Genomic DNA, 26422 nt, shown 5'->3' with positions numbered 1-26422 from the left:
AGACGCCATATCGTTGCACCCTCCTTGACACCTACATGGCATCTGCCATGTTAGACCGCCCAATGATGTTTCTATGATAAGTTATGAGTATTGCCGTTATTAGTGATGTCATCGATGGCCTTATGCCAAGACGCCATATCGTTGCACCCTCCTTGACACCTACATGGCATCTGCCATGTTAGACCGCCCAATGATGTTTCTATGATAAGGTATGAGTATTGCCGTTTTTAGTGATGTCATCGATGGCCTTATTCCAAGACGCCATATCGTTGCACCCCCCTTGACACCTACATGGCATCTGCCATGTTAGACCGCCCAATGATGTTTCTATGATAAGGTATGAGTATTGCCGTTATTAGTGATGTCATCGATGGCCTCATGCCAAGACGCCATATCGTTGCACCCCCCTTGACACCTACATGGCATCTGCCAAGTTAGACCGCCCAATGATGTTTCTATGATAAGATATGAGTATTGCCGTTTTTAGTGCTGTCATCGATGGCCTCATGCCAAGACGCCATATCGTTGCATCCCCCTTGACACCTACATGGCATCTGCCAAGTTAGACCGCCTAATGATGTTTCTATGATTAGATATGAGTATTGCTGTTTCAGTGACGTCATCGGTGACGTCATGCATAGCACTCCCCTTAACACCTACATGACATCTGGGAAGTTTGGTTGTCTAATGATGTTTCTATGAGTCTAAATTACAAGTTATAACATTTATGGGCGACGTGTTACTATTTATTGTTGATTGTTTATTACATTTATGGACGACGTATTATTACATTCATGGTTGTTATTATATTTATGGGTGATACACATGCGACCTTAGTTTGTCTTCTAGCGGGCATAGTTGAATTCGAAACTGGATTTATTGCTTATTATCAACAGAAGTTTCAGTGCAGAACATACAAAAAAACGCAAACAAGACTTTTCGTTTAATTATTTGGTATACTTTATTGAAATCGAGAATGTCTAGAAATAACATAAAGACATAAGGTACATCAAGATCTGCCCAAGTCATCTAGAGATCGCCAACTCTCCCTACATCTGTACACGCGCTTCATATGGGACTCACTGCAGAATACAAATAAAGACAAAAAGAACCGTTGAGCATGAAGGAAGCGTTCTACACCTGTATCACAGTGATTTGATTATTTTTGGGGTTTATTTAAGGTGGCGTTTAAGGGTGTTCGGACCGCACTTGCTAAACTTTACACCAAAAACGACATAGGCAAAGAGAAAGAGTGTCGGTTGCGTCTTGGTTTGATATGTGATGATGATAGGTGACATTCCTGCTAGGTTTCGCGTAAAGCAAGTTTTAAGACAGCTTGTATCGCCTGTTGCAAGACTAACCTTCTTCTGCCCAAACACAGTTGGACGAGTAACTATGCGCTTCTACAACGAGAGGGGAAAGTTAGAGTGCCATGCAGAAAGGTTTAGAATAAGGACTCAGCTGTTGTGTCTGAATGAAGACTTGAAACTTTTAACGGAAAGGAAATTTTGCAGAAGAATTCAAGGATAAGGATGATTACGATGCTTGACGTGAGAATGCAAGGGAAGAAAACAGATGCGTTCCCAGGATTGTTTGAGGGAGGGGTGGGGGGGGGGGGTGGGGGGTTGCGTAGTCATAGGAATCATATGGAAAAACATATTATTTGAAGATTCCTAAATAAGAAATGAACCATTTTTGGCCGCTAAGGGGGGGGGGGGGGGGGGGGGGGAAGGGTGTACGCGCCTGGAAAAGGATATTTAATGTGAGAATGCAAGGGAAGAGAATGCGAAAGGCGCAACATGTCTTACCCATTCCTTGATAGCCTTCTTTATGAGGGCCTGAATCTCGGGGTTCTCCTTGGCGCACTCTACGTACGTTTCGTCATCAGGTGACTTGCCTGTCGGGTCGGCTCCCTGTAAGCATAAGCGGATAGATCTGGATCCACCTCAAAGTAAAACGCTAGCTTATTAAGTTTATCAGTGTTAAATAGCCGATAAGGTTTTTGTTAAAAAGATTACGCTGAAGCAGAAGGCGTGGCACTGTTCTTTGTAGCTTAGTCGCTGAGTTCTTAGGGGATGTGTTACATAATTTTGCCAAACCATACATTTATTCTATACATTTTGGATAAGTAACGGGTCTAGTAATTATCCACCTTCACTTTATTCACCTATATCCATATGAGCGCAAATTATATGAAAATTATATTATAAAAGCTGGCAATTTCCCCCTTAAATTATATCAGAAAAATGGATGCTTTGAATAAGCGCCCCATTACGTTACTTATAATAACATATTTCTATATAATTATTTTTATCTATCCCGCCTAATGAATATGGCCAAATTCTTTTTCGTTAAGATATATCTTCACAATAATTAATGACATCCATATTCTCGCTCTTCCTAATAAGGCTAGAATTAGAAAAAACACTTCCCTTATACACCTATTTCAAATAACGATACACTCGAAAACCGTGCGTCGTAGCCCGCAGTGCTTCATGGGTAGCGTATAAATGGGCTGAAATATGGTTTCTGAAATCCGTGCGAATGTTCGACTTCGAATGACCTCTTGATGACCAAATTTACTTTTTTTACGCTTATTTGCCTTTTTATTCAAGACTCGTGAAGCACGGCGGGCTCCGACGCATGGATTCTACGAGAACAACATTATTTGAAATAGGTGTATAAGCAGACGATTGAGTTCGTCACTTGGAGACTAATTTTCGCAACTGGGCGCTGCTCTTCCAATAATGTACAATCTCACATTACGAGGGGATTATAATTTGATTTTTCAAGTTTGATTTTTTTTAGCGATTTTTATTTCCTTATTAGGAAATAAAAGGACAATCGCCACGATGAAGCAAATTTGTTGACAAATTAGTTCGATGTCACGTCCTGATATGAGATTATCAGCACAGCATTGATTAGGTCGAGACAATAATAAGATATCAGGAACGTCACACTTACAAATTCCAGAAGGACCTTGACGCACGTGACGTCGCCGTGCCAGATTGCGATCAGAAGAGGTGAGACACCTGTGTCGTCTTCAACCTGCGGATAAAACACCGTAATAATAAGCAAATTCTCCCTAACGAAATCAATTTTAAACTGAATTATTAGGTTTTGAGACTCTATACATCCATGAACTCAATTATGTTATAGGATATTTTCAACTTATTGCAGCATGGTGTTCATCTGAGCTTTGCCTTATTTTTTCATTTAGGCTCTAGGAACATAGACGTCTTTTCCTTTCTTAAATATCAGATATTTGTATAACATATGTAAAAAAATATTGAAGTACCCTTAAATTCCTTAAACAAGGTGCTTAATCTTTCAAAAGACGTGTTAGGGTGGGGGTCTTTAGGGGGTCTTGTGGGTCAGTAGACAATAGCGTAGGGGGAAGTTTGGAAAATCGCTAGAGCATCGTAGAATAGTCCAAGACATGTCTGTGTTATATAGAATTAACAATCTGTAAGTGAAGATCTGTTTCCCGGCGGATTTCTCCAAGCAAACACTTCCGTTACGCTACTAGGAGCGCAATACGCAAACTCCACCAACTGAAATATCCTCCATCACATGTTAATTCCTTTCTCCTTGCGCTGCGTGCCTCAGGCTGTTAACCCTGCAAGCTAACCCTGCTATGAGCGTCCTTGCCGTGTGCGTCGATGATTTCCCATCATCGTTATCCTTTTTATTTATAATCCTATATATTTACATTTTTATTTTTTTTGTATCCATTATTTCCTGTTTCATGTGTTGTCATCCGACGCACGTACCACCTTTGTCCCCTCATTACCGAATTGGCTTGCTATAGGCAATTAACTCATGTAAACATTAATTTAAAAACTAAACAAAACCAATCCGTATTGGAACAAAAGTCCTATCTCTTTAGGAGTTATCTTGGTGTTTTTCTCCCAACAAAAAACAACAATTTAGATCTATTCTGTATTCCGTGGTCATATATGAGTGGTATCGCGACTTCCCTGCCTTTGCCATGAAGACGTTGTATCGAAGGGTGATTGGCTTCCCCCCTGAAGTTATCTGTTTCGTTATTTATTGGTATCGATGCATGGTACAGCCCTTCTTTGTAAGGTTGGATTTTATTAATCTGTTGACATATACATCACCGCCATACATGTGCTATATTTATAATTTAGGACGATACTTTTAACGCTTCGAACATAGATTAATAAGCCTTGATATTCAGCGCTAATAAGTGCTATTGCCGACAATGTAATTCTTAAGCCCCCGGAGCGAAATTAACTTCATCGCGTGTTATTTTGTCCACGTGGTAATTAGCATACACACCGCCTCGCTGAGTCGAGATAAGCATTGCTACATGTTTCTAAATACGCATCACTTAACAAAGCCAAGAGCGAGAAAATGTAGCAAGAGTTATCGCATGTGCCGTGCTTGAAGTAAAGAGTAGTCGAAATGGCTTGCTAAGGGTCGAATTAAGCCTAGTTAATGGACAGAGCTGAGAACTGTAGTCATGACAACCGGAATAAGTCGAGATCGTTGTCTTGAAATGTAATACATACAAAGGAAAGATATACTCCGTGTGTCTGTAGCGAAAGTAAAATGACCATTTCTGTATTTCAATAACAGAGTGTAGTTGTATTGTATTTAATAAAGATCCGAGTCCTTTTACTTATTTTTTTAAAAGAAGCCCCACTTAACAAGTCTAGCGGTTAATATATTTAAGTTTTTAGATACTACAATGTTTAAATATTTCACTTACTATTCAGTGTAGCCATTGAGTTCTATGGAAATCATAATTAAGTTGATAGCCGTGACGTACCAGTGGATTTGCCCCATGCTGCAAAAGATATCTCAGGATATTTTCCCGGCCGGCCTCTGCAGCTAGGTGAAGAGCGTTTCGGCCGGCGTCTATAACCATATTCACCTCAGAGCCCTGCGAAATAAAGCGTGCTATCACAGCAATAATTTATTCAATAATAAATGTACAATTTCTTTAACTCAGTAACTACAAATTAAATAGAAGCACTTTGTTTTCCATAACGGGGTCAGACAGGAGCTCACCAGAATCATAACACCGTGCAAAAGAATCCCCGTTGATCTAATTGTCTTGATCTATCGTGTTTGTCACCTACAAAAAGTATCTGCCAGCGTTTTAAAATAAACTAAAAGAGTTATGTTGATAAATCTTTCGAGTATGGCGCAATAATATGCACATTTTGTGAAACAGCAGTATTCTCGTTGAATCTTATTCGAAAAAACAGAAAAGCAAGCCTTGTTAGTTGGCTGTCGTGTACGGATGGACCGGCCATGACAATTCAATTGAAAGGTGTTTACATACCGGTTTTCGTAAGTGTTCCTGTACAGTCGGCAGAAATCCATTCTTGATGGCACTACAGAAGTTCTCGTGCTCTGCGTACTTAAAATGGTGGCTACTCATAGTGAAGCGCGAATACAGGCTCGACTCTGTAACACGTTCGTGTAGAAATAATGTGTACGTCTGGCACGACCTGGGGGTATGGACCCAAACAACGCCTTGCTATTGACGCCTTCTAGTGTCAATATGGTAAATAAGCCGTCAATCACACCGCGGTTGGTCTGGTCTATCTTCGTCATACTGCATTAGTCATGGCACAGGCTTACCGACCTCTCAGTCAGTCTCCAGTCAATCCCAGTAACTATCTCGAATATTTTCACGATTCATCACCTCCTGTAATAGTCCTATAATTGTCTTAATTCCTAGAATAATGGTCGCAAAAAGCTCTCATTGCTTTGTGATTCAGAATAGGCGGTATTTCTAACGTTTGAGCGGTTGAGGGATTCCGCGTTCAGAGCAGTGTGTGCTCGGCGTGTCTTGCGCTGGACGCATATCATATGTAGCCTTTATTTGACAGTACCTTCGTTTCTAGGTTAGCCTTTGTCTAGGCAAAAGGGAAATAAAGAAACACTAAAACATCATATTATAAGCTGTATAGTTTTATTTTTCAGAATAAAATATGTTTTTGCTAACTTATAAATTTTCCCTTAGATTTCTTTATAAAACCACTGATAGTGACATTGGCTACCATGGTAATCTCTTGCGTTATGCGATGATAAAGCTACACCACACTCGAATTTTCACAAGTCTATTTTTAGGAGAATGTCTGGGCACCACCAACTTTTGAAGTGTTTGGATAGAAATTGGACATTAAGAGTTTACTAGTGAACAGTCATCAGGTTAAACAGAATGCAGAAACCGACTGGAGTCATTCAAGGCGAGCCAGGTGTGGAGCTAGCAATGACAGACCCTACCAACGTCATGTCTCACAACCACTATCATGTACAGCGACACAGCAGAGCAGAAAACAATCTCAAATAAAAGTCATTACCATTTAGTTACACGGACATTTTATTTTTTAGTTGAGGCTGATTTCAGTTAAAGCTGGGCCGTTAAATAAAAGTAAAAAATATTAAGATTGTTATTATTAACACACTCCCATATTCTGCATTATAACACTAACAAACAGTAGTTTGATGGTGTACTTTCTTACTAACCTCTGCTGCTGCAGATAGAGGCCAGCCGGGATGCATTATGATCTGGCGTTTGGAGTCTTCTATCAGCGAACGGTCCACCGAGGATCGCTAGAACGAACCTTTCCAAATAGAGGGGGATGGGATCCAAAAATGATGGATTTTCCTAAAAAAATTCGATCTGCTTGTTGTTACCATGACATTCATATCAATCAATCTTATAAACATTTGTTTTTCTAGTTCGCACGGTCAATCTTCCTTCTTAGGACATTACATACTATGTTTGGAAGCCCGCTTCAAAAATCTTTTTTTTTTTTGTCGTCTTACAATTGTGTATGTCGACACTTTCCACGTAAACTTGCAGGAATTGGTGTTTACTACGATTTTGCAGGCCGCCATTTTGAATACAGGCGGAAGGCCGAGGGTCTAACCCTTTTAGAACAAGTGAACTTTAAAAGCACATCAGCATTCGCACATTGTTCCAGTCGGGCCAAGACGGGACGCTAGCACAGTCTATTGCCAGTGTGTGTATGCTAGTGTGCTTTTAAATAACTTACTTAGTGTGCTTTTAAATCGCTTATAGAACATAATTGGTTTCCCACACGGTCGTCACAGGCTCTTTTTCGATTTAAATGCTCTCTTTTTATATTTTGTTACTGTTTTTCAAGTTTATTGCTTGTTTGACTTTGTAAGTTTTTTTTTTTTTTTGCCTTGGATATCTTTTGGGGAGGGGTGTGGTAAAGATTTTTTTTGCCTCGGATATCTTGTGGGGAGGGGTGTGTTAATTTGCTCTCTTTCATTGGCATAAAATGCCTCTACATTTACATATTAAAGGTGACATATAAAAACACATGTTTGTATATGCGTTCATCCCGATCCTTTTCTCTGTTAGAAGAAGAATAGCCTAAAAAATCAAGCTAGTTTGTATAAAGAATCTGCGGAAACTCTAGATAAGGGGGACTGTTTTCAAAGGCTCGATTTTCTTTATCAGTCGAACTTTGTAAATCGTACCTCTATTAAGCGGACACATTCAATGTACCGAATTTTTTTACCAGTCAACTTTGTTAATAGGAGAGCACTTTTTTCACAGTGCCGTTTTTAAGAATGATGTCTTCATAGGTCAGCTTTGGCATTTAGTATATAAAATAATCTGCCAAAACAGTGACCCTCTCATCACAAAATATTTACAAAATCATCAAAAGGAAAATAACCTACAAGTATTAACAGAATCTTAATTCACTATTTGGCGCCCCCCCCCCCCCCCCCCCTCCCCTATGCTGACTAACCTAGACAATCTCTAGTGTTGTCTTGTTTTTCAGATATTACTATCGGGGCAATTTGAGGTAAGACTAATCGTTGATATCATATCTTTCAAACCCGGCTCGCCCGAAAGCCAGTTCGCTGGTAGGTGAAGTTGTTACGCTCGAAACCTTGGTTGGTTCGCTCGAAGATTTAATACCGAGTTTACGATCGTTTTAGTATTTTTTACGAGTTAATAGCGATGGAAAAGCCATATGAAAGTTCAGATTTCCAAAAGTGTAATGTTTGCCTTTCAACTTTGATTACAATAAAACAGGGCATCACGAACCGCTTTGAATCTAGGGTATCTTGGGCTACCTTGGGCACATTTTTCAGAATATTGCGGGCGCTGCCGATTGACAAAGCATCGAGCAACCGAGGTGAATTTTAGACCCGAGTTAAATTCTTCATGTAAGTATATCAAACCAATTTTTAACTCTAAATAAATACAATAAACAAGTCGTCATTTATATCTTAATTTTAATAAACTTAAAAGTTTCTAAATATGATAAAATAATGACAAAATAAAGTTTTAATGTTGAAGCTAATAAAATGATAAACTTATAAGTCTATCGAAATGGCGTTGCGTTTCTTTCTGCCCCCCCCCCCCCTCTACGTGTATCAATATTGTTTTCTTCTCGGTTATTTTTGGTCTCTTGTCCTTGTTTATTTCTCATTCACGTGGCTTCGTGTGCCAAGTGCAAGGTTCATTCAGCTTTGTCGCTTTATTGTTGACTCACATAAGTACATTTTAGGTTGACTTCATCTATCAAGTAGGCCTTTAGTTACCTTTTTCGTCACAATGGCATACTTGTTTTTAGTTATATACATAGAGTTTGACATAGCACCCTGGGGCAGGAACAGCCTTGTGTATACCGTCGTTCACGTCAGGGGGAGATTAGATTACCTTTGTTACACTGTTTTTCGGTCTATTGTATTTTAATAGTGAATAGTCTGCCTGCCTGGCCGCGCTGGTCTGTGTTAATTTTTACATGAAACGTAATGTTCTTGTCTGCTCATGGAACATAAAGTCTCCAAGTCTTTTTCCCATTATAGACCGGAATATTATGGAGCTCAATATCAGTATTCATATGTATTTTATAGTAACGCTTTATGTAGTTTCATTTTTTTTTCAACTTCAACTTCAATTTTATTGTACATAAATACCTTGTTTCTTTTATGTGCTCACCCGCTAATAGAACAGGCTAATCTAGGCGGGTTCAGCTTAAATAATAGTTACAATAATAGTAACAATAATTTCAGAAATAACAAAAACAGGACGAGCAAGACGAACAGGTACACAACGGGAGGAGTTTAGTTTTCCACATGATTTTTTTCCTGAACTTCACATATGGCGCTGCGAGCAGGGTTGCAGGCTTTGTCCAAGACCCCTCTCTGTGACAGTGGCTATAGGATGCGTGAGTATGTTTTGTTAATGCGAAGGGGTATGTCACCTGACTGCTAGTAAACACAATGATTAAAGAGGAAGTCAGTGCATCGAGGAGCGAGCCGGAAGGTTTGAAGAATGTTCTCGCTCAAAAGAGTGAAATGACTGCGAAGGCTGCGACAACTCTAGAGAAAAAGATGAAAAAATTGATTAAAGAGGAGAAGCCTAAGAGCGAAAGTGAAAGTCAGCAGGGTGGGAAAATCAAGTTTTATATGTACCCTGTCAAGAAAGCTGGAGAGGTCTACTAAAACCGGTGATCCAACTCTAGAGGAGTGGGTGGAGGATGCTCGGTAAAGCTGTGAGAGCAAGGAGTTGTCTAAGAAGCAGGGGGCCCTCTTTTTGACTGAGCACTTGGCTGGAGAGGCGAGACGGGAGATCCTCGGGAGGGGGGAGGCTAACAGGCGCGACCCTGAGGATATCTATTCAGTACTTCTGATTGTTTGTTTGGGGGACGGCGATAACCTACCGCAATAACAACAGAAATTCTTCTCTTATTGACAGCAAGAGGGGGAAGATTTAGTCGCTTGTTCGCTTAAAATTGTCCAGATATTTGACCGGATCGTTGCACTCGACCAGTCCTTTTAAGGAAGGGAGGAAGGTACAATTAAAGAACCGGCTCGCGGAGGCTATCAAAGAGGAGAATGTTCGGACTTAGCTGAGAAGCCTGAATGCTGAGCACCCATAGCTGACCTTTTTTGATTCAGGGGATAGAGTGCTAAACCTAATGAACCCACCAAGTAAAGCATAGAAGGTCACCGTAATCACCCCAGCAGGAGAAAGCGTCAGATTTAAACTAGCGTATGTCCTGAAGGGAGCGGAGAATTTTTGTAGTCTTGACCTCGCCCATGGTTTCCATCTAATCCCTTTTGAAGAAGCCGACATCGAGAAGACAGCCTTTAGGACCGGTACTGGATTGTTATACGGGTACACGAGGATGCCTTTTGGACTCTGTAACGCCCCGGCTACGTTATTGAGACTCATGGATAAGGCATTTTGCGACATTAATTAACAATCATTGTCGATCTACCTTGATGACATTCTTATTTCGGGGAATACCTTTGAAGAAACCTTGTCCTGACTTCATGTTGTGCTGTCACGTCTGTCGAATCTGAATCTTAAAGTGCCAGCTTTTCAGTGCGAAGGCTCACGATATTGGTCACATGATCACCAGCGGACCAAGAGAAGGTGCAGGCGGTTGCAGAATAGTCAAGACCAGATAATCTACGTGAGCTACGTGGTTTCCCAGGCTTGTCCTCGTACTATAGCCGGTTTGCGCCTAAGTATGCTTAAGTAGCCGCACCTCTACAACCTCTACTCAGAGGACAAGACGACTCCAAGAAGATGAAGAGGGGGAAGGTAATTATGCTTGACGGTTCCAGCAGCATCGCAAGCCGCTGGGATCAACATTATGAAGAATCGTTTCAGAAACTCAAGCAACTTCTAACTAGCGCACCCATCTTAGGATACCCGGGCTTCACTGCAGAGTTTACGTTGGAGACCGACGCTAGTTTTCAGGGACTTGGGGCGGTGTTGTCCCAAAAGCAGGAGGGCGGAGTTGTAGTTTTAAGCTACGCTAGTCGAGGGCTCAAGCCCAGTGAACGTGATATGACTTATTATTCGAGATTGTAGCTGGAGTTGTTAGCTTTGCATTGGCTGTGACGCAGAAGTACGGGGATTTTCTGATTGGCGCAAAGTTTACGGTATATACTGACAACAACCCGTTGAACTATCTGCAAACGACCGCAAAGCTGGGCGCCAAAAAGATGAGGTGTCCAGTTCAACTTGGCTCAACTCAGTTCAACTCGGGTTGAGCCAATCAAAATACGGATGCCCTGAGCAGGAAGACTGCACATGGGGCCAAGCCGATGACTGCTCGGCTAGAGGAGTCCGTCGCTAGCCTCGAATTGCTGGGAGGTGAAAGCACCAGAATACCAGGACCCCTGCGTGTTTTCATAGGATGGCACCGGCAAATGCGTTACTGAAGAAGACTCGAACTAGGTCGGAAGGAGTTGCACTTGATTGAATATCCACCATACCATCAGTTTGGATTCCCTGCTAGCAGAGGCCTCTTTTCTCTGTATTTAGCTGGGCTGGCGTTCGCGAGGAACTTTGCCATGGTTCGAAACTTTGATTGATCAAACCGCCGTCCACGATCCAGAGCGCATGCGCCGTTCATTGTTTACTGGCCACTATTTGAGCCCACAATGACTAGCGCATGCGTGAAGCGTATATCCCCTGCGGGATAATAAGCCCGCATTCGAAACGGCTTCCTCAGTAAAAATATCACGCGACGAATTATAAAAGAAGCCAGCCTTATCTTTATCCAGAATTTTCTCTCTTTTGACAAACAGTTGTTTTCTTTTTTCGAAGAGAAGAACCAACCGGAGTTTGATTCATAATTTGCGACAAAACCCATGCAAAGCATATTGACAGCTTTCGCGCGATGGTACGGGTTTTGGCACGTCATGCGGTCGCTTAGAAACGCTCACGCATGCGCAACGAAAACAGTTTCGACCATGGCAAAGATCTCTTTTCCTCGCGAACGCCAGCCCAGCGAAATACAGAGAAAAGAGGCGTCTGCTAGCAGGGAACAGTTTGGAAGGAAGATATGGCGACTATGCGAAGGTTAATCGAGGCGATTGGCAGGTTCAGGTACTACTTGGATCAAAAGCACCCTCCTACACTCCGCAATTTGAGAGAAGCCAAGCCAGTTCGTAAGATCCTGAGAGGTTGGCACCCAATGATCGAAACAGATGGAGTCCTGTACCGCGTAGTCCAGCTTCCAGTCAAGAAAGTAAAGCAGCTCCTTATACCACACTCACTAAAGTCAGACGTCCTCAGCACTGTCAGCCGAGAAAACTACAGCGCTTGTTAGGGAGCGATGATCGGAATGGTAAGCGACGTCTCTGAGTACTGCCGCAATTGCGAGGGTTGCACCCCGATAGGGGATCCCTAACGGCGAGTAGACCCTTGAAAGTTATTGAAATTGACTATATAGTATTGGAACGCAGTAGTTTTGGTTTTAAGAATGTCCTAGTACTAACGGATGTGTAGGATGTAAGTTACCTAGGCAATCCCAACCAATGATCAAAAGGCGCCTACTGTTGCACGTGCATTTGTGAAAGAATGGTTTGTGAGGTACGGCGTCCCAAAGAAAGTACATAGCGATCCAAGGACTTAACGTCGAGAGGCCAGTCATCAGGGAGCTATGCAGCTTGTACGATACCACCAAAGGCCGGACGTCACCATATCACCCTGTAGAAAAACGGCCAGTGCGAAAGATTTAATAGAACTATGCATGAGCGTCTCGCTCGCACGCTTGCCCCCCCCCCCCCCCCTCCCCCAGCAGAAGCGAGCCAGTTCTCTCTGTCGACATGGTCGAAAGAGCTGAATGTATCGAAGAGTGGGTAGCTGAGCTCCAGAAACTATAGGAGGTTGTTTTTAAACTCGCCGCTGAGAGGACCGAGAATGAGGCAAAACGTAGGCAGGCAAGGAGCGACACAAAGGCGGAGGATTCTAGTATTCCTGTTGGTGCTAAAGTTTTTCTAAGGAATAGAGTCCAAAGTCGGAACAAGATACAGGACTTATAGAGCGTGTCTCTCTTTAAGGTAGTGCGACAACTAGACACTGGTAACACGTACGTTGTATACTTAATGGAGAATGATGAGTTCCGTACAACTGTGTACCGATGCGACATCTTGTATGCTGAACATCTAGATAAGAAGGAAAGTGAAAGTAAAGATTTTAGGGAACAAACAGAAAGTCCATCGAGCAAAGTGCCTCAGCAGAGTGTCCGCGGTATTGCAGATAGACGAGGATATTTAATTTTAACGTCGTGCAAGACAAGGACAGTGGTGCTTGCGGTGTACCACGAACATTTTTCAGATTTTGATTCACATGTTATTATAATCACTTGGCTATCTCTCTGGCCTTATAGGAAGATACGTCATTCTCAAACACAATTGGGTCAATGCCATGAGGACTGTGTTCTCATCAATATTTTTTTCTATTTTACAGTAACAATTAGACGGAAACATAAAAATTAGTAAACGTGTGAAAAAAAATTAAACGGTTCATGATATCTATTGACTGTTTTTTTAGTTATGACGCTGCACTCAATCCCGTTTGTACAGAATCGGTACTGAGGAGCTGATTGGCTGGATGTTTGCTTTGTGATTTGTCAATTGATAACACTTGATCTTGTAACTCGCAAAACTTTGCGGAGAGTTCAGAAGTTTAGGAAGTTTATTAAAAAGTTTGTATGAGCAAAAAAATCTTGTTAAAATAAATATTTGACTTCAAAATAAAATAGTAGTTTGACGGTGCACTATCTTATTTGCCTTTTTCTGCTACTCAATTCCGCGATAAATTGCCATTGTAAGTTGTTATAGACGCTGCGAACTCTCCCCGCCACCTCCTGCAGGCTCTAGCCCGGAGGGGGGTAGGGGTGTGGGTTGGGAGGGGGTGGGGGCATAAAAAATCTTTTATCAGAAATCTCCCCTCTCACCACCCACCATCCCTCCTCCCCAGAAAAATAAGGTCCACTTTTTTGATTTCGCGGCCCCCCCCCCCTAGAATCGCATTAGCATCATTGAGTGATTAATTTTCCAAATATAAATATTTATTATTTATAGTGCTTATTTACTGTTCTATGTATTCTGTTAACTTTACTGTTTTATAAACAAATGTCCCAGGCGGTTATTTCTTAAAAAGACCTAATGCCATGTCATTTTTTTTTCATTTTCCGTCAAAAGAAAAAGTGTCAAATTAACAAAATCTCTACTTCAAACAACCGTTTTTTTTCTTTGTTACTTTGAGTAGTCTCTTTGCTACAAGGCTTAAACTCTCTTTGATTTGGCTGATTCCCGTTTCCATTGTGGCGGGGCTGAGTCTCGTTTCCATTGTGGCGGGGCTGAGTCTCGTTTCCATTGTGGCGGGGCTGAGTCTCGTTTCCATTGTGGCGGGGCTGAGTCTCGTTTCCATTGTGGCGGGGCTGAGTCTCGTTTCCATTGTGGCGGGGCTGAGTCTCGTTTCCATTGTGGCGGGGCTGAGTCTCGTTTCCATTGTGGTGGGGCTGAGTCTCGTTTCCATTGTGGCGGGGCTGAGTCTCGTTTCCATTGTGGCGGGGCTGAGTCTCGTTTTCGTTGTGGCAGGGCTGAGTCTCGTTTCCATTGTGGCGGGGCTGAGTCTCGTTTCCATTGTGGCGCAGCTGAGTCTCGTTTCCATTGTGGCGGGGCTGAGTCTCGTTTCCATTGTGGCGCGGCTGAGTCTCGTTTCCATTGTGGCGGGGCTGAGTCTCGTTTCCATTGTGGCGGGGCTGAGTCTCGTTTCCATTGTGGTGGGGCTGAGTCTCGTTTCCATTGTGGCGGGGCTGAGTCTCGTTTCCATTGTGGCGGGGCTGAGTCTCGTTTCCGTTGTGGCAGGGCTGAGTCTCGTTTCCCTTGTGGCGGGGCTGAGTCTCGTTTCCATTGTGGCGCGGCTGAGTCTCGTTTCCATTGTGGCGGGGCTGAGTCTCGTTTCCATTGTGGCGGGGCTGAGTCTCGTTTCCATTGTGGCGGGGCTGAGTCTCTTTTCCATTGTGGCGGGGCTGAGTCTCGTTTCCATTGTGGCGGGGCTGAGTCTCGTTTCCATTGTGGCGCGGCTGAGTCTCGTTTCCATTGTGGCGGGGCTGAGTCTCGTTTCCATTGTGGCGGGGCTGAGTCTCGTTTCCATTGTGGAGGAGCTGAGTCTCGTTTCCACTGTGGCGGGGCTGAGTCTCGTTTCCATTGTGGTGGGGCTGAGTCTCGTTTCCATTGTGGCGGGGCTGAGTCTCGTTTCCATTGTGGCGGGGCTGAGTCTCGTTTCCATTGTGGTGGGGCTGAGTCTCTCTTTATTTGTGACGACGCTAAAGTTAAATAAACCCAAAATGATAATGAATCTCTTTCAAGATATTAAAAAAATTGTTTGAGGTTAGAAGCAGCTTCTTCTTGTTGTAGATAGAGTTGGTAATGGGCATATGGAAATGGCCGCTTGTTTTTATCCCGGCAGATAGACATTTGACGTAAGGAAGCCCACACCGGCTGATGGGAATGTTAGATTGTAATATGACCCAAATCTTCAAAAACTGCCCCTAAAGTTTGCAGCAAAATGTATCATCTTTTTGGGAATGCTTTGAGCTCAAAATTTTTTTGGTGCATTGTTTATAATTTATAAGAAATTATATCATATCAAGATTTACCCACGACAGAATTAGTACTTTTTGGGTCATCTACATTTGCTCCTATGAAATTCAGAGCCATGCAAACAAGAGGTTTACGATTCTTTTATTGATCTCGTTAGTCTAAGGTTGTGTGCTTAGTCTTTGTCCAGCACTGTAATCATGTCGTCTCGCAAATTGTCAAATGTAATTAGTGCTCATCCTGCCAGTATAATATATTTTTAATTAAACTTTCTTTTTCCTAGATACGATACGATATTATTTCTCTACGAAACAAGAAAATACCAAAAGAAAAATGGTTTTCTTCACATCCCACTCATTTCTATTTTACTAGTGCGTGCAATCGAAAAACAATTAGGCCGGGTAGAATTTCTCTAAAGAAAAAACGCGTGTTCTGTGCTAAGACCGTAGTATTCGAATAGAGATGCTTCTATAAATAATACAAATTGCACTCACCAGTATCATGTCCAAAGGCAGCGTCCACTGCTAAAAGCACAAGAAGAAAACTTGCTGTCGCCGATACATCCATAGTGTTCGCCGCCCACTTCTGACTGTGGCCAGTCCTTAATAGATCAGCCTATTTATACTTGTCTTGTCATCAATAAAGGTGTCTTTCAGATACTACAAATGAGCAATTTTAAGAGCAAGCTAAGCACCATGAGCTGCTTATAATCTTTACAAAAAAAGATTTAGTGTCAAGATCGAAAGCGCTAAAATGTGTTTTTGTTTGGTAAGAAAAGGCGGCCTCTTTTGTGCATTGTCTTTTGGAGACTTTCTCCAAACTTAAGAGCCTTTTGATTTGATTATAAAGCACTTAAACAAAACTCTTATCTATGCCAATGTTAGACTTGAGATTGCGGAGGATTTTATTTCTGTAATTTAAGTAATTCTCTTAATGCTGTGGTCGCTGTGCAATTCGTAACTGTGATAGTCCTCCTATTAAAGACAAAGTTACCACAAACAATAATCGAATTTTACAATATTTATTATTCGAACACTTTGATTACTATTAAAAAGCCCCGTTCATTGTTTCGTTTTTCGCTTATTTTTCTATTCACGCAAGATAATTATTATTTTTTAAAGTTGTTATCAACTTCCCATGAAGTGTTGGGATAATAAATTTTCTGAAACTCTTAAGGCATTATTGGAACTCATTACCTACAGGAAAGCATTAAATAGAATAGTTTGATTAATTACTGTTCGCGCTCTAAAGGAAAAAGATACATCCGCATAATTAAAGCTGCAAAAGAGTGAGCGCAAAGAAAATGATATTACTTCGATGCAATCTCAAGCAGTAATGGCTTTTTTTAACAGTTATACAACATATTTGTATATGTTTCTAGCAAAATTGTAGATTTTTGATTATCAACACATTTAACATAAATAAAGAAGTAAAAGTGAAAGCCTCTTAATGACTGAATAACAGTTCTCAAAGCTGAGAGTTCCATATACAATTGAAAAAACTGATATTTTGTTAAATGATTTCCGAGTGTTGACATCGTTTGCGCGTCATTACCGATGGAGCCACGTGATTCTGTTCACGTAAACACCTCTTTCTAAAGGCTTTCACAGCATCCGATATTTCCCTCCCATCAGTCCACATGGAATCGTCACGATATCTTCCATCGAGACGGTTTGATTTCATCTTTTACAGCACTAGTTGTAAGTTTATTGATTGTGCTATTACTCTATTTTCTCTGTTATAAACTTTTGACACGAGAGGAAATTTCCAGGTGCTTGACTAAGTTGTTTTCTCTGTCTTTCGCACTACCCAACCCATGCCCTCGGATGGCTAGACGTCGTCTTTTATTGCATCAACAAAATTGCAAAATATCGTTAGAAAGTGGGAGTGAGTATTGTTGTTACTAGCCTCCAAGTAACAAGATTAAAGCCTAATACCGCAAAATAAGCAAAAGGACGCCGAATATTAAAAACGATTTTGATTTTGCGGAGCCAAATTTTAAACATCTAAATGCTAAATGCAACAGAGCCCTGAGCTCAAGTTATTGGCATCCTTTGAAAACAAGTGTATTTGCTATTCAGCTATGGGCAAGTTCGTCTCTTCATATCCCCTTGTGCCCTACCAACGCTACTTTTAAGGCCTTGTGTTCGTCTCCTCATTTCCTCTTTTGCTCTACCGACGTTACTTTTAAGGCCTTGTGTTCGTCTCCTCATTTCCCCTTGTGCTCTACCGTCGTTACTTTTAAGGCCTCGTGTTCCCCAGGGTAAATCCATTTGTTGAACATGAACGTCGATAAATCATGTGTTTTCGGATCTTCGACCACAAACTGAAAACAAGTAGATACAGAATTTGTCGTATATCCTTGTTTTTATCCTATTACAAAACAAAAAACAAAAAAACTTCATAACAACAGACTTAAGGAGAGTTTACAGCAGGCGAATAAATGGCGTTTAGCTTCTGCCTGGGAAAAATTTTCAGACTTTTTTTTATCACCGAGCGATCATCATTTTAAAATCATTCAACTTCCGCTTTTTTCTAAGCTCCGGCTTTTAAATGCTTGTATCCCCGCTATAAAAGGTGTTTCGTTTTGCGTTATTTGTGGTTATTCTATCCCTCTTCTTCTTCATTATCAAGATCGCTTCAAGCAACTCTTTAGGTGGAGTAACTAATGAATTGTGTTTTAAATGGTTTCCATGCGTGTGGGGTTAGCTGTGGGCTAATGTTATTATGTTACCTTAACTGGTTTCCATCCGTTGAACCATCCAGATGTATGGTAAAGTCTGATCTTTATCGACTTTATTTTTCCTACGTAAGGCGCGGCGAATGACAGCGTTTTATCACTAAAACACGAAAGGCAATAGTCAAAAGGCAAAAGTCTCCGTTTGGTTGAAATAATAGTAATAAAGTCACGAATTCAAATACGGTAACCCCAAAAGTATATTATAAATCCAGAAAATGTTCTATGATAAAAATGAATGTCTTAGTTGGTGGCCATCTTAGATTTTAAAATTTCAATTGATAGTCATCTTGGATTTTTATTTTTTCAGTTTTTAGTCTTTTGTCTTTTTTTCTTGAGTGTTTGTTACACATTTTATCCTGCGTCACCGCTATACTCTCACGTGATACCTATGACATTTTTTTATTTGAGTTAATCAAATACTGTATCTCAGGATACGTTTCTTTTCTCACAAAAAAGTTTCGCTTCTATGGAACTTATTGGTGGACTAATTTGATGACCAATTTTGTTGTTGTTCCAAGGTGCAAGGTGTAAGTCAACTATGTCATGAGATCAGCCCCATTGAGTCAACTCCCAGTTTTTGGTGAACCATATTTTGTACTCTTGTTAACGAACACGGTTAAATACACATGACACACAGAATAGAAACACATGATAACAAGACCGGTATGAAATACACATCTTCTCTGTAGCACTTAGGATGAAATGCCATATATGGATTGTCTTTTGGGAGCCCTCTGGTATCAATCGCGTAGTTGTACCACAGAAGCCCCGAGGTACAATAATCCAGTTACTCAAGCGGTTTGGAGAGAGAAGTTTGTTAAGTTACCTTCCCCGTTCAAAATCGTCATGACTACCGCCAGTTTCGAGTCTCTTCTCTCCAGTTTCCGCTCCATTCTCACCAATAATGTCCATTTCCACGTTAGCGTTTGTGCCCGCGGTCCAGACGTTAGCGGTTACCACACGAACATTGTAATCAACCACTACATGATGTGAGATTTCAACAGAATTATTACAATTGTAAAAAATAATCTGCAGTAAAGCAAGACGTTGAGGCACACGGCCTTTGGAAAGTGGGGCGTGCGAATTATACAGGGTTGTGGGTGTGTCCTAATAGAGAGTTGTGGGGGTGCCCTTATGGAGAGTTGTGGGTGTGTTCTTATGGAGAGTTGTGGGTGTGTCCTAATAGAGAGTTGTGGGGGTGCCCTAATGGAGAGTTGTGGGGGTGTCCTTATGGGGAGTTGTGGGTGTGTCCTAATAGAGAGTTGTGGGTGTGCCCTAATGGAGAGTTGTGGGTGTGTCCTAATAGAGAGTTGTGGGTCTGTCCTAATAGAGAGTTGTGGGTGTGTCCTAATGGAGAGTTGTGGGTGTGTCCTAATGGAGAGTTGTGGGTGTGTCCTAATGGAGAGTTGTGGGTGTGTCCTAATGGAGAGTTGTGGGTGTGTCCTTATGGAGAGTTGTGGGTGTGTCCTTATGGGGAGTTGTGGGTGTGTCCTTATGGAGAGTTGTGGGTGTGTCCTAATGGAGAGTTGTGGGTGTGTCCTTATGGGGAGTTGTGGGTGTGTCCTTATGGGGAGTTGTGGGTGTGTCCTTATGGGGAGTTGTGGGTGTGTCCTTATGGAGAGTTGTGGGTGTGTCCTTATGGAGAGTTGTGGGTGTGTCCTTATGGGGAGTTGTGGGTGTGTCCTTATGGAGAGTTGTGGGTGTGTCCTTATGGAGAGTTGTGGAATATAAGGTGAGTCGTTGTCTATTAAAAACTTGTGAGTGTGCACTTACGATCATTAGAGAGTTGTGGACAGTTGTACAGCATATTTATCTTCACAATATCGCCCGGGGAGAAGTCGTTTTTTCTGCCGAGTTTCATATAGGGATCAGTAAGTGCTTCCATTGTCGGTTGTCCTGAAGCGCTGGAGTCATAGTTACTGTAATGGACCAAGGAACGGAAATCGTACGGCAAACCGCTCGTATCTTGGTGGTACTTTTTGAAGTTAAGCATACGCTCTGCCAACAAAAAGGCCATCGCAGCCGTTAGTGGGGATGGGAGCGTTGCGCGGGAGACTAGAGCTCGTGTGTCCTTAGAAATTGTTCACGGGTGGGGAGCCTGTGGTTTATCATTCCCCAACATTCAAGAAAGCCTTCCCGGCAAAAGTCTAAAGCAGATCATAGTGAGCAGTATTGAAATACTCACCCGGGAAGATGCGATCTTTGTGCACTGTGATGTGCTCGTCCCGGTCCATCCGAGTCTGCTCGTGCAGGAAGCCAAGGGCATGCATCAGCTCATGCATCACGTGACCTTTATACCCGCAGCCTTCACCAACTGATAGAGGCTGCTTTCCACCACGCTTACCAATAAGAGACCAGCATCTTCAACATGCAGCATGGACACAACATTAACCAGACAACACTGATACAACATGAGGACACAACTAGAGCTAGACAACACGGACACAACTAGAGCTAGACAACACGGACACAACTAGAGCTAGACAACACGGACACAACTAGAGTTAGACAACACGGACACAACTAGAGCTAGACAACACGGACACAAATAGAGCTAGACAACACGGACACAACTAGAGCTAGACAACACGGACACAACTAGAGCTAGACAACACGGACACAACTAGAGCTAGACAACATGGACACAACTAGAGCTAGACAACACGGACACAACTAGAGCTAGACAACACGGACACAACAAGAGCTAGACAACATGGACACAACTAGAGCTAGACAACACGGACACAACTAGAGCTAGACAACACGGACACAACTAGAGCTAGACAACACGGACACAACTAGAGCTAGACAACACGGACACAACTAGAGCTAGACAACATGGACACAACTAGAGCTAGACAACACGGACACAACTAGAGCTAGACAACACGGACACAACTAGAGCTAGACAACACGGACACAACTAGAGCTAGACAACATGGACACAACTAGAGCTAGACAACACGGACACAACTAGAGCTAGACAACACGGACACAGCTAGAGTTAGACAACACGGACACAACATGAGGACACAACTAGAGCTAGACAACACGGACACAACTAGAGCTAGACAACACGGACACAACTAGAGTTAGACAACACGGACACAACAAGAGCTAGACAACACGGACACAACTAGAGCTAGACAACACGGACACAACAAGAGCTAGACAACACGGACACAACTAGAGCTAGACAACACGGACACAACAAGAGCTAGACAACACGAACACAACAAGAGCTAGACAACACGGACACAACTTGAGCTAGACAACACGGACACAACAAGAGCTAGACAACACGGACACAACAAGAGCTAGACAACACGGACACAACTAGAGCTAGACAACACGGACACAACAAGAGCTAGACAACACGGACACAACTAGAGCTAGACAACATGGACACAACTAGAGCTAGACAACACGGACACAACTAGAGCTAGACAACACGGACACAACATAAGGACCCAACAAGAGCTAGACAACACGGACACAACTAGAGCTAGACAACATGGACACAACTAGAGCTAGACAACATGGACACAACATAAGGACCCAACAAGAGCTAGACAACATGGACACAACTAGAGCTAGACAACACGGACACAACAAGAGCTAGACAACACGGACACAACTAGAGCTAGACAACACGGACACAACTAGAGCTAGACAACATGGACACAACTAGAGCTAGACAACACGGACACAACAAGATTTAGACAACACGGACACAACTAGAGTTAGACAACACGGACACAACTAGAGTTAGACAACACGGACACAACTAGAGCTAGACAACACGGACACAACTAGAGCTAGACAACACGGACACAACTAGAGCTAGACAACACGGACACAACTAGAGCTAGACAACACGGACACAACTAGAGCTAGACAACACGGACACAACTAGAGCTAGACAACACGGACACAACTAGAGCTAGACAACACGGACACAACAAGAGCTAGACAACATGGACACAACTAGAGCTAGACAACACGGACACAACTAGAGTTAGACAACACGGACTCAACAAGAGCTAGACAACACGGACACAACTAGAGTTAGACAACACGGACACAACTAGAGCTAGACAACACGGACACAACTAGAGTTAGACAACACGGACACCACTAGAGCTAGACAACACGGACACAACTAGAGTTAGACAACACGGACACAACTAGAGCTAGACAACACGGACACAACTAGAGCTAGACAACACGGACACAACTAGAGCTAGACAACACGGACACAACTAGAGCTAGACAACACGGACACAACTAGAGCTAGACAACACGGACACAACTAGAGCTAGACAACACGGACACAACTAGAGCTAGACAACACAGACACAACTAGAGTTAGACAACACGGACTCAACAAGAGCTAGACAACACGGACACAACTAGAGCTAGACAACATGGACACAACTAGAGCTAGACAACACGGACACAACTAGAGTTAGACAACATGGACACAACAAGAGCTAGACAACACGGACACAACTAGAGTTAGACAACACGGACACAACTAGAGTTAGACAACATGGACACAACAAGAGCTAGACAACACGGACACAACTAGAGCTAGACAACACGGACACAACAAGAGCTAGACAACACGGACACGACAAGAGCTAGACAACACGGACACAACTAGAGCTAGACAACACGGACACAACTAGAGCTAGACAACACGGACACAACTAGAGCTAGACAACACGGACACAACAAGAGCTAGACAACACGGACACAACTAGAGCTAGACAACACGGACACAACTAGAGCTAGACAACACGGACACAACAAGAGCTAGACAACACGGACACAACAAGAGCTAGACAACACGGACACAACAAGAGTTAGACAACACGGACACGACAAGAGCTAGACAACACGGACACAACAAGAGCTAGACAACACGGACACAACTAGAGCTAGACAACACGGACACAACAAGAGCTAGACAACATGGACACAACTAAAGCTAGACAACATGGACACAACTAGAGCTAGACAACATGAGACATGACTCATTAAGTGTTAACTTGCCCAGTTCCCGGGTAAATGTAAAGGTAATCGTTATCGCTGTCCTTCTTCGGCACAAACCGTATGCAGGTCTCTTCGTTAAACCTTTTGATCGCATTTTTTAACGCATTAACTGCTCCGCTTGCTGCAACAACAAAAGAAAGATAGCAATTATTTATCAGCATACTTACCAACGAATTGGTGTCATGAGTTGAGGGAGTTTATGTTCAAAGTACACTTTAAGGGGAGTGGATTTCATCAAAGGAGAAAATGGGAAATGTTACGTAGAGAGTTTGCTCCATCAGGGGGGGAGAGCTACTACGTTTGATGTGCGAGGAAAACATGACTACACTGCATTAGTGGGATAACGACATGTGCGATGGAGGCGGGGCTTAACATGTCGTCCACCCAATGTGTGTGAGTGTCTTCTGGCTATAAAGCAACGTGTTCTAGGTGTTATTGGGGCTAGGAGAGGTTCACAGTACGCCCAATGAGCATCTGCTGCCGATAAGGCAATTTGTGATAAGGCAACTTACTATGTGTTATTGGTGTTTAGTTAAAGAGGTTACCCACATAGTCCGCTCCAAAACCATCCAGTCCTGAGCTCATAAGGGATTCTGATGAACGATTTGCCGTGCTCATCCATCACTCTCGGCCACTTTTCTAAGCCGTGAATAAATCCTCTTTTCCGGCTCCCTTTAAGCCTTCTCAGAAAACGGTGGTCAACCATAATGTCGTCCTCTATTATATCTATCAAAATAACATTATGAGATCCCACATGGAGTAAACAGGCGGAAGGGACCAGTGGGTGGAAAGAGGGTGGCAATGTTAGAAATTTACTTTTTTTTGTCCTATCTTTATTTGGGCTGGGTTATTTATCTTTATTTGAGATTGTTACGTTTTGTCTTAATCAAAGTGTGTAACACACCTGGTATTCTACACGCGGAAGGTCAATATATGATGAGCCGTGTAAATTGGAAATGTCTTTTCAGAAGGACAACCTTTTCAAGTTCGACTGTATGTAGAATTAACAGGGGTGAATGAAGACAATGTGAAATCTACTAACAATGTAAAAAAGGCGAATGCTGCTGTTTCGCAACGCTTACCTCCTACTTTGAGATCGCTTATAGTCTTGGGCTGATCTTTGTGATTTGCTGCAGAAAATGCAATCATACATCTTTTGTGTCAAGAAGTACATCATGGCTGCTGCCCAAAGGTTTTATGACAGATTTGTAACATTACCACATAAATGCGAGAATAAAACTAGTAGAAATACCCAGAACATTACCACATAAATGCGAGAATAAAACTAGTAGAGATACCCAGAACATTACCACATAAATGCGAGAATAAAACTAGTAGAGATACCCAGAACATTACCACATAAATGCGAGAATAAAACTAGTAGAGATACCCAGAACATTACCACATAAATGCGAGAATAAAACTAGTAGAGATACCCAGAACATTACCACATAAATGCTATTATGTGTCGATAATATAGCTCATTTAAAAGGTGACTGTTCTCCAACGCGGGCCGATGTTTGTCACGCCCAATACAAGTAGAACAATTCAAGCCACATATATTACCTGCTGTAAAGCAATCCACTGTTTGCCAGCCACTGTGCGAATCTTAATTTTCAAAAGCTTATTGTGCAAAAACAGGATTATTGCATATCTAAACAAGAACTTCAGCGAGTTTTTAAACAATTTCTTTGAATTTGTTACTTAGCAATAGAGAGAACAACAAATTCTTTGCCAAATCAAATTTAAGGTAATACTGTGGAAATCATAGATGTTGTAACGCTTTAACTACAGGTCAAACTTCACCTTACCTTTCGAGACACTCTTGGAATTGTGTTTGCTCTTAGCATGAACAGAACTCGAGGAATAAAAAAAGAACAGAGCGACGCAAGCGAAGGTCAAGTTTCTTGCTCGTGACATGGCTTTAACACGCCGCTATACGACACAAGCCCTTTCCATCCAATACCATCAAATACTTTCCTAACGCTTCAAAGAAGCATTGTGCAACAATAAAAATGGATATGCCACAGCAAGAAATATAAACAAGTTATTGAACAACTTGTGAGCGAAAGTAAGAACCGTAAAATAGTAGTTTTTGAGATTTCGCTCTTGGTACCTGTTACAAATGAGAGGGTTGATAGAGTGGACTGGTGGTAATGGGTGTCTCCAGGTGCCTCATTGATGGCGAAATGAAGACGAAACTGTGTCTGAGAGCAACCGGTGTAATAATAATAATAATAATGTCTGTTATATTTGAATTCGTAGTATTCAAGATTTCAGATGTTTAACATTTGTGAAAACCCTAGAATTCGAACATCGACAAAAATGGTTCATTGTTTTTTATCAGCAAAAGGGTATTTATAAAAAAAGGCGATTGAGGGATTTGATTGGATGACCTCTTTACACCTATCACTCTTTTTTAAGAACAATATTTATGAAAACGTCCAGATTTCATCAAATTTTAAAAACATGCTAAGAACGTATTGAGGCTCAGATAGCAAAAAAATACTGTTTTTCTAGTGACATGTGTTATCAGCAGAATCAAATTGTGTTCATAATAACAAATTATTGATCACTTGTGCAATTCTCTTTTTTATACTTTATTGAGTATTATATGATTTTTATATACATTGATATTAAAAAATACTTACAGCTTTAAAATGCTACAAAAATAAGAATACGGCCCAGCTTCAACTGAAAATTAGACGTTCTTTTATTACGAAAAAAGTAAAATCGAGTTAACACCAAATTTCACTTTCGCTATTGATGAATTATGCTAACAACAACAAACATAGCGATACGAAGTCACGGGAAGGCGAAACTGAAGGCAAACACTGGCGTTACTGATATGTAGAATATAAATACTGATTTATAGATTATAAGCTTTTTTAAGCCCAATCCTAGGTTTCCACCCACCGGGGTTCCTGTCCTTGTAGATAACCGTTAGGAGCAGCTTGAGGTCTGGGACGAGCTCTTTCCTGTGACGTTTCAACCCTTACCACAGAAAACCCGATCAGAGACCCGGGTAAGACTCTTAGAACGAGGCTGAACTTTTTGTGGGAGCATGTATGCCAAACATAGGGAGCTCAATATGTACCGCTATAACTTTATTTGCAATTCCAATTCACGGCAAAAAACAGCGACCAGAAAATGCAGAGAATATGATTTTATTCCTAGCGAATAAAACGTAGAACAATTGAAGTTTTCGCTATTTGACACCACGGAACAAAGTCT

The 26422-nt window shown here is 41.9% G+C and overlaps 3 protein-coding genes across 9 annotated transcripts; all 3 read right to left on the bottom strand.

Moving 5' to 3' along the window:
* Positions 1 to 936: 936 nt before the first annotated feature.
* LOC5515095 (myotrophin) lies at positions 937 to 5545 on the bottom strand. Of its 2 annotated transcripts, XM_032384819.2 has the most exons (6): positions 5318 to 5521; positions 4799 to 4912; positions 2965 to 3048; positions 1809 to 1913; positions 1362 to 1403; positions 937 to 1082 (listed from the first exon to the last, which is right to left on the bottom strand). In XM_032384819.2, exons 1-6 carry the CDS (start codon positions 5414 to 5416, stop codon positions 1080 to 1082), a joined length of 447 nt encoding a protein of 148 aa, XP_032240710.1. In that variant the 5' UTR covers positions 5417 to 5521; the 3' UTR covers positions 937 to 1079. The 2 variants fall into 2 exon arrangements, with proteins under 2 accessions (XP_032240710.1, XP_001635291.1); XM_001635241.3 differs by lacking the exon at positions 1362 to 1403 and having other exon boundaries at positions 5318 to 5545.
* Positions 5546 to 13835: 8290 nt separating this feature from the next.
* LOC125567993 (eukaryotic translation initiation factor 3 subunit A-like) lies at positions 13836 to 16043 on the bottom strand. Its single transcript, XM_048729202.1, has 2 exons — positions 15885 to 16043; positions 13836 to 15116 (listed from the first exon to the last, which is right to left on the bottom strand). Exons 1-2 carry the CDS (start codon positions 15955 to 15957, stop codon positions 14071 to 14073), a joined length of 1119 nt encoding a protein of 372 aa, XP_048585159.1. The 5' UTR covers positions 15958 to 16043; the 3' UTR covers positions 13836 to 14070.
* A 354-nt stretch (positions 16044 to 16397) lies between these two features.
* LOC5515111 (high choriolytic enzyme 1) lies at positions 16398 to 25326 on the bottom strand. 6 transcript variants are annotated; one of them, XM_032384793.2, is made up of 9 exons: positions 25000 to 25325; positions 24271 to 24318; positions 23738 to 23914; positions 23189 to 23309; positions 20316 to 20491; positions 19904 to 20128; positions 18957 to 19110; positions 18125 to 18230; positions 16398 to 17716 (listed from the first exon to the last, which is right to left on the bottom strand). In XM_032384793.2, the coding sequence occupies exons 1-9, from the start codon at positions 25106 to 25108 to the stop codon at positions 17600 to 17602; spliced, it is 1233 nt and encodes a 410-aa protein (XP_032240684.1). In that variant the 5' UTR covers positions 25109 to 25325; the 3' UTR covers positions 16398 to 17599. The 6 variants fall into 6 exon arrangements, with proteins under 6 accessions (XP_032240684.1, XP_001635293.2, XP_048585156.1 ...); XM_001635243.3 differs by lacking the exon at positions 25000 to 25325 and adding an exon at positions 24637 to 24714; XM_048729199.1 differs by lacking the exon at positions 25000 to 25325 and adding an exon at positions 24591 to 24660.
* Positions 25327 to 26422: the final 1096 nt, after the last annotated feature.

The sequence above is a fragment of the Nematostella vectensis genome, chromosome 6 (assembly GCF_932526225.1).
Source record: "Nematostella vectensis chromosome 6, jaNemVect1.1, whole genome shotgun sequence".
Taxonomy (NCBI): Eukaryota; Metazoa; Cnidaria; class Anthozoa; order Actiniaria; family Edwardsiidae; genus Nematostella; species Nematostella vectensis.
The sequence above is the reverse complement of the archived record's forward strand: the minus strand, read 5'-3'. Positions and strand labels throughout refer to the sequence as shown.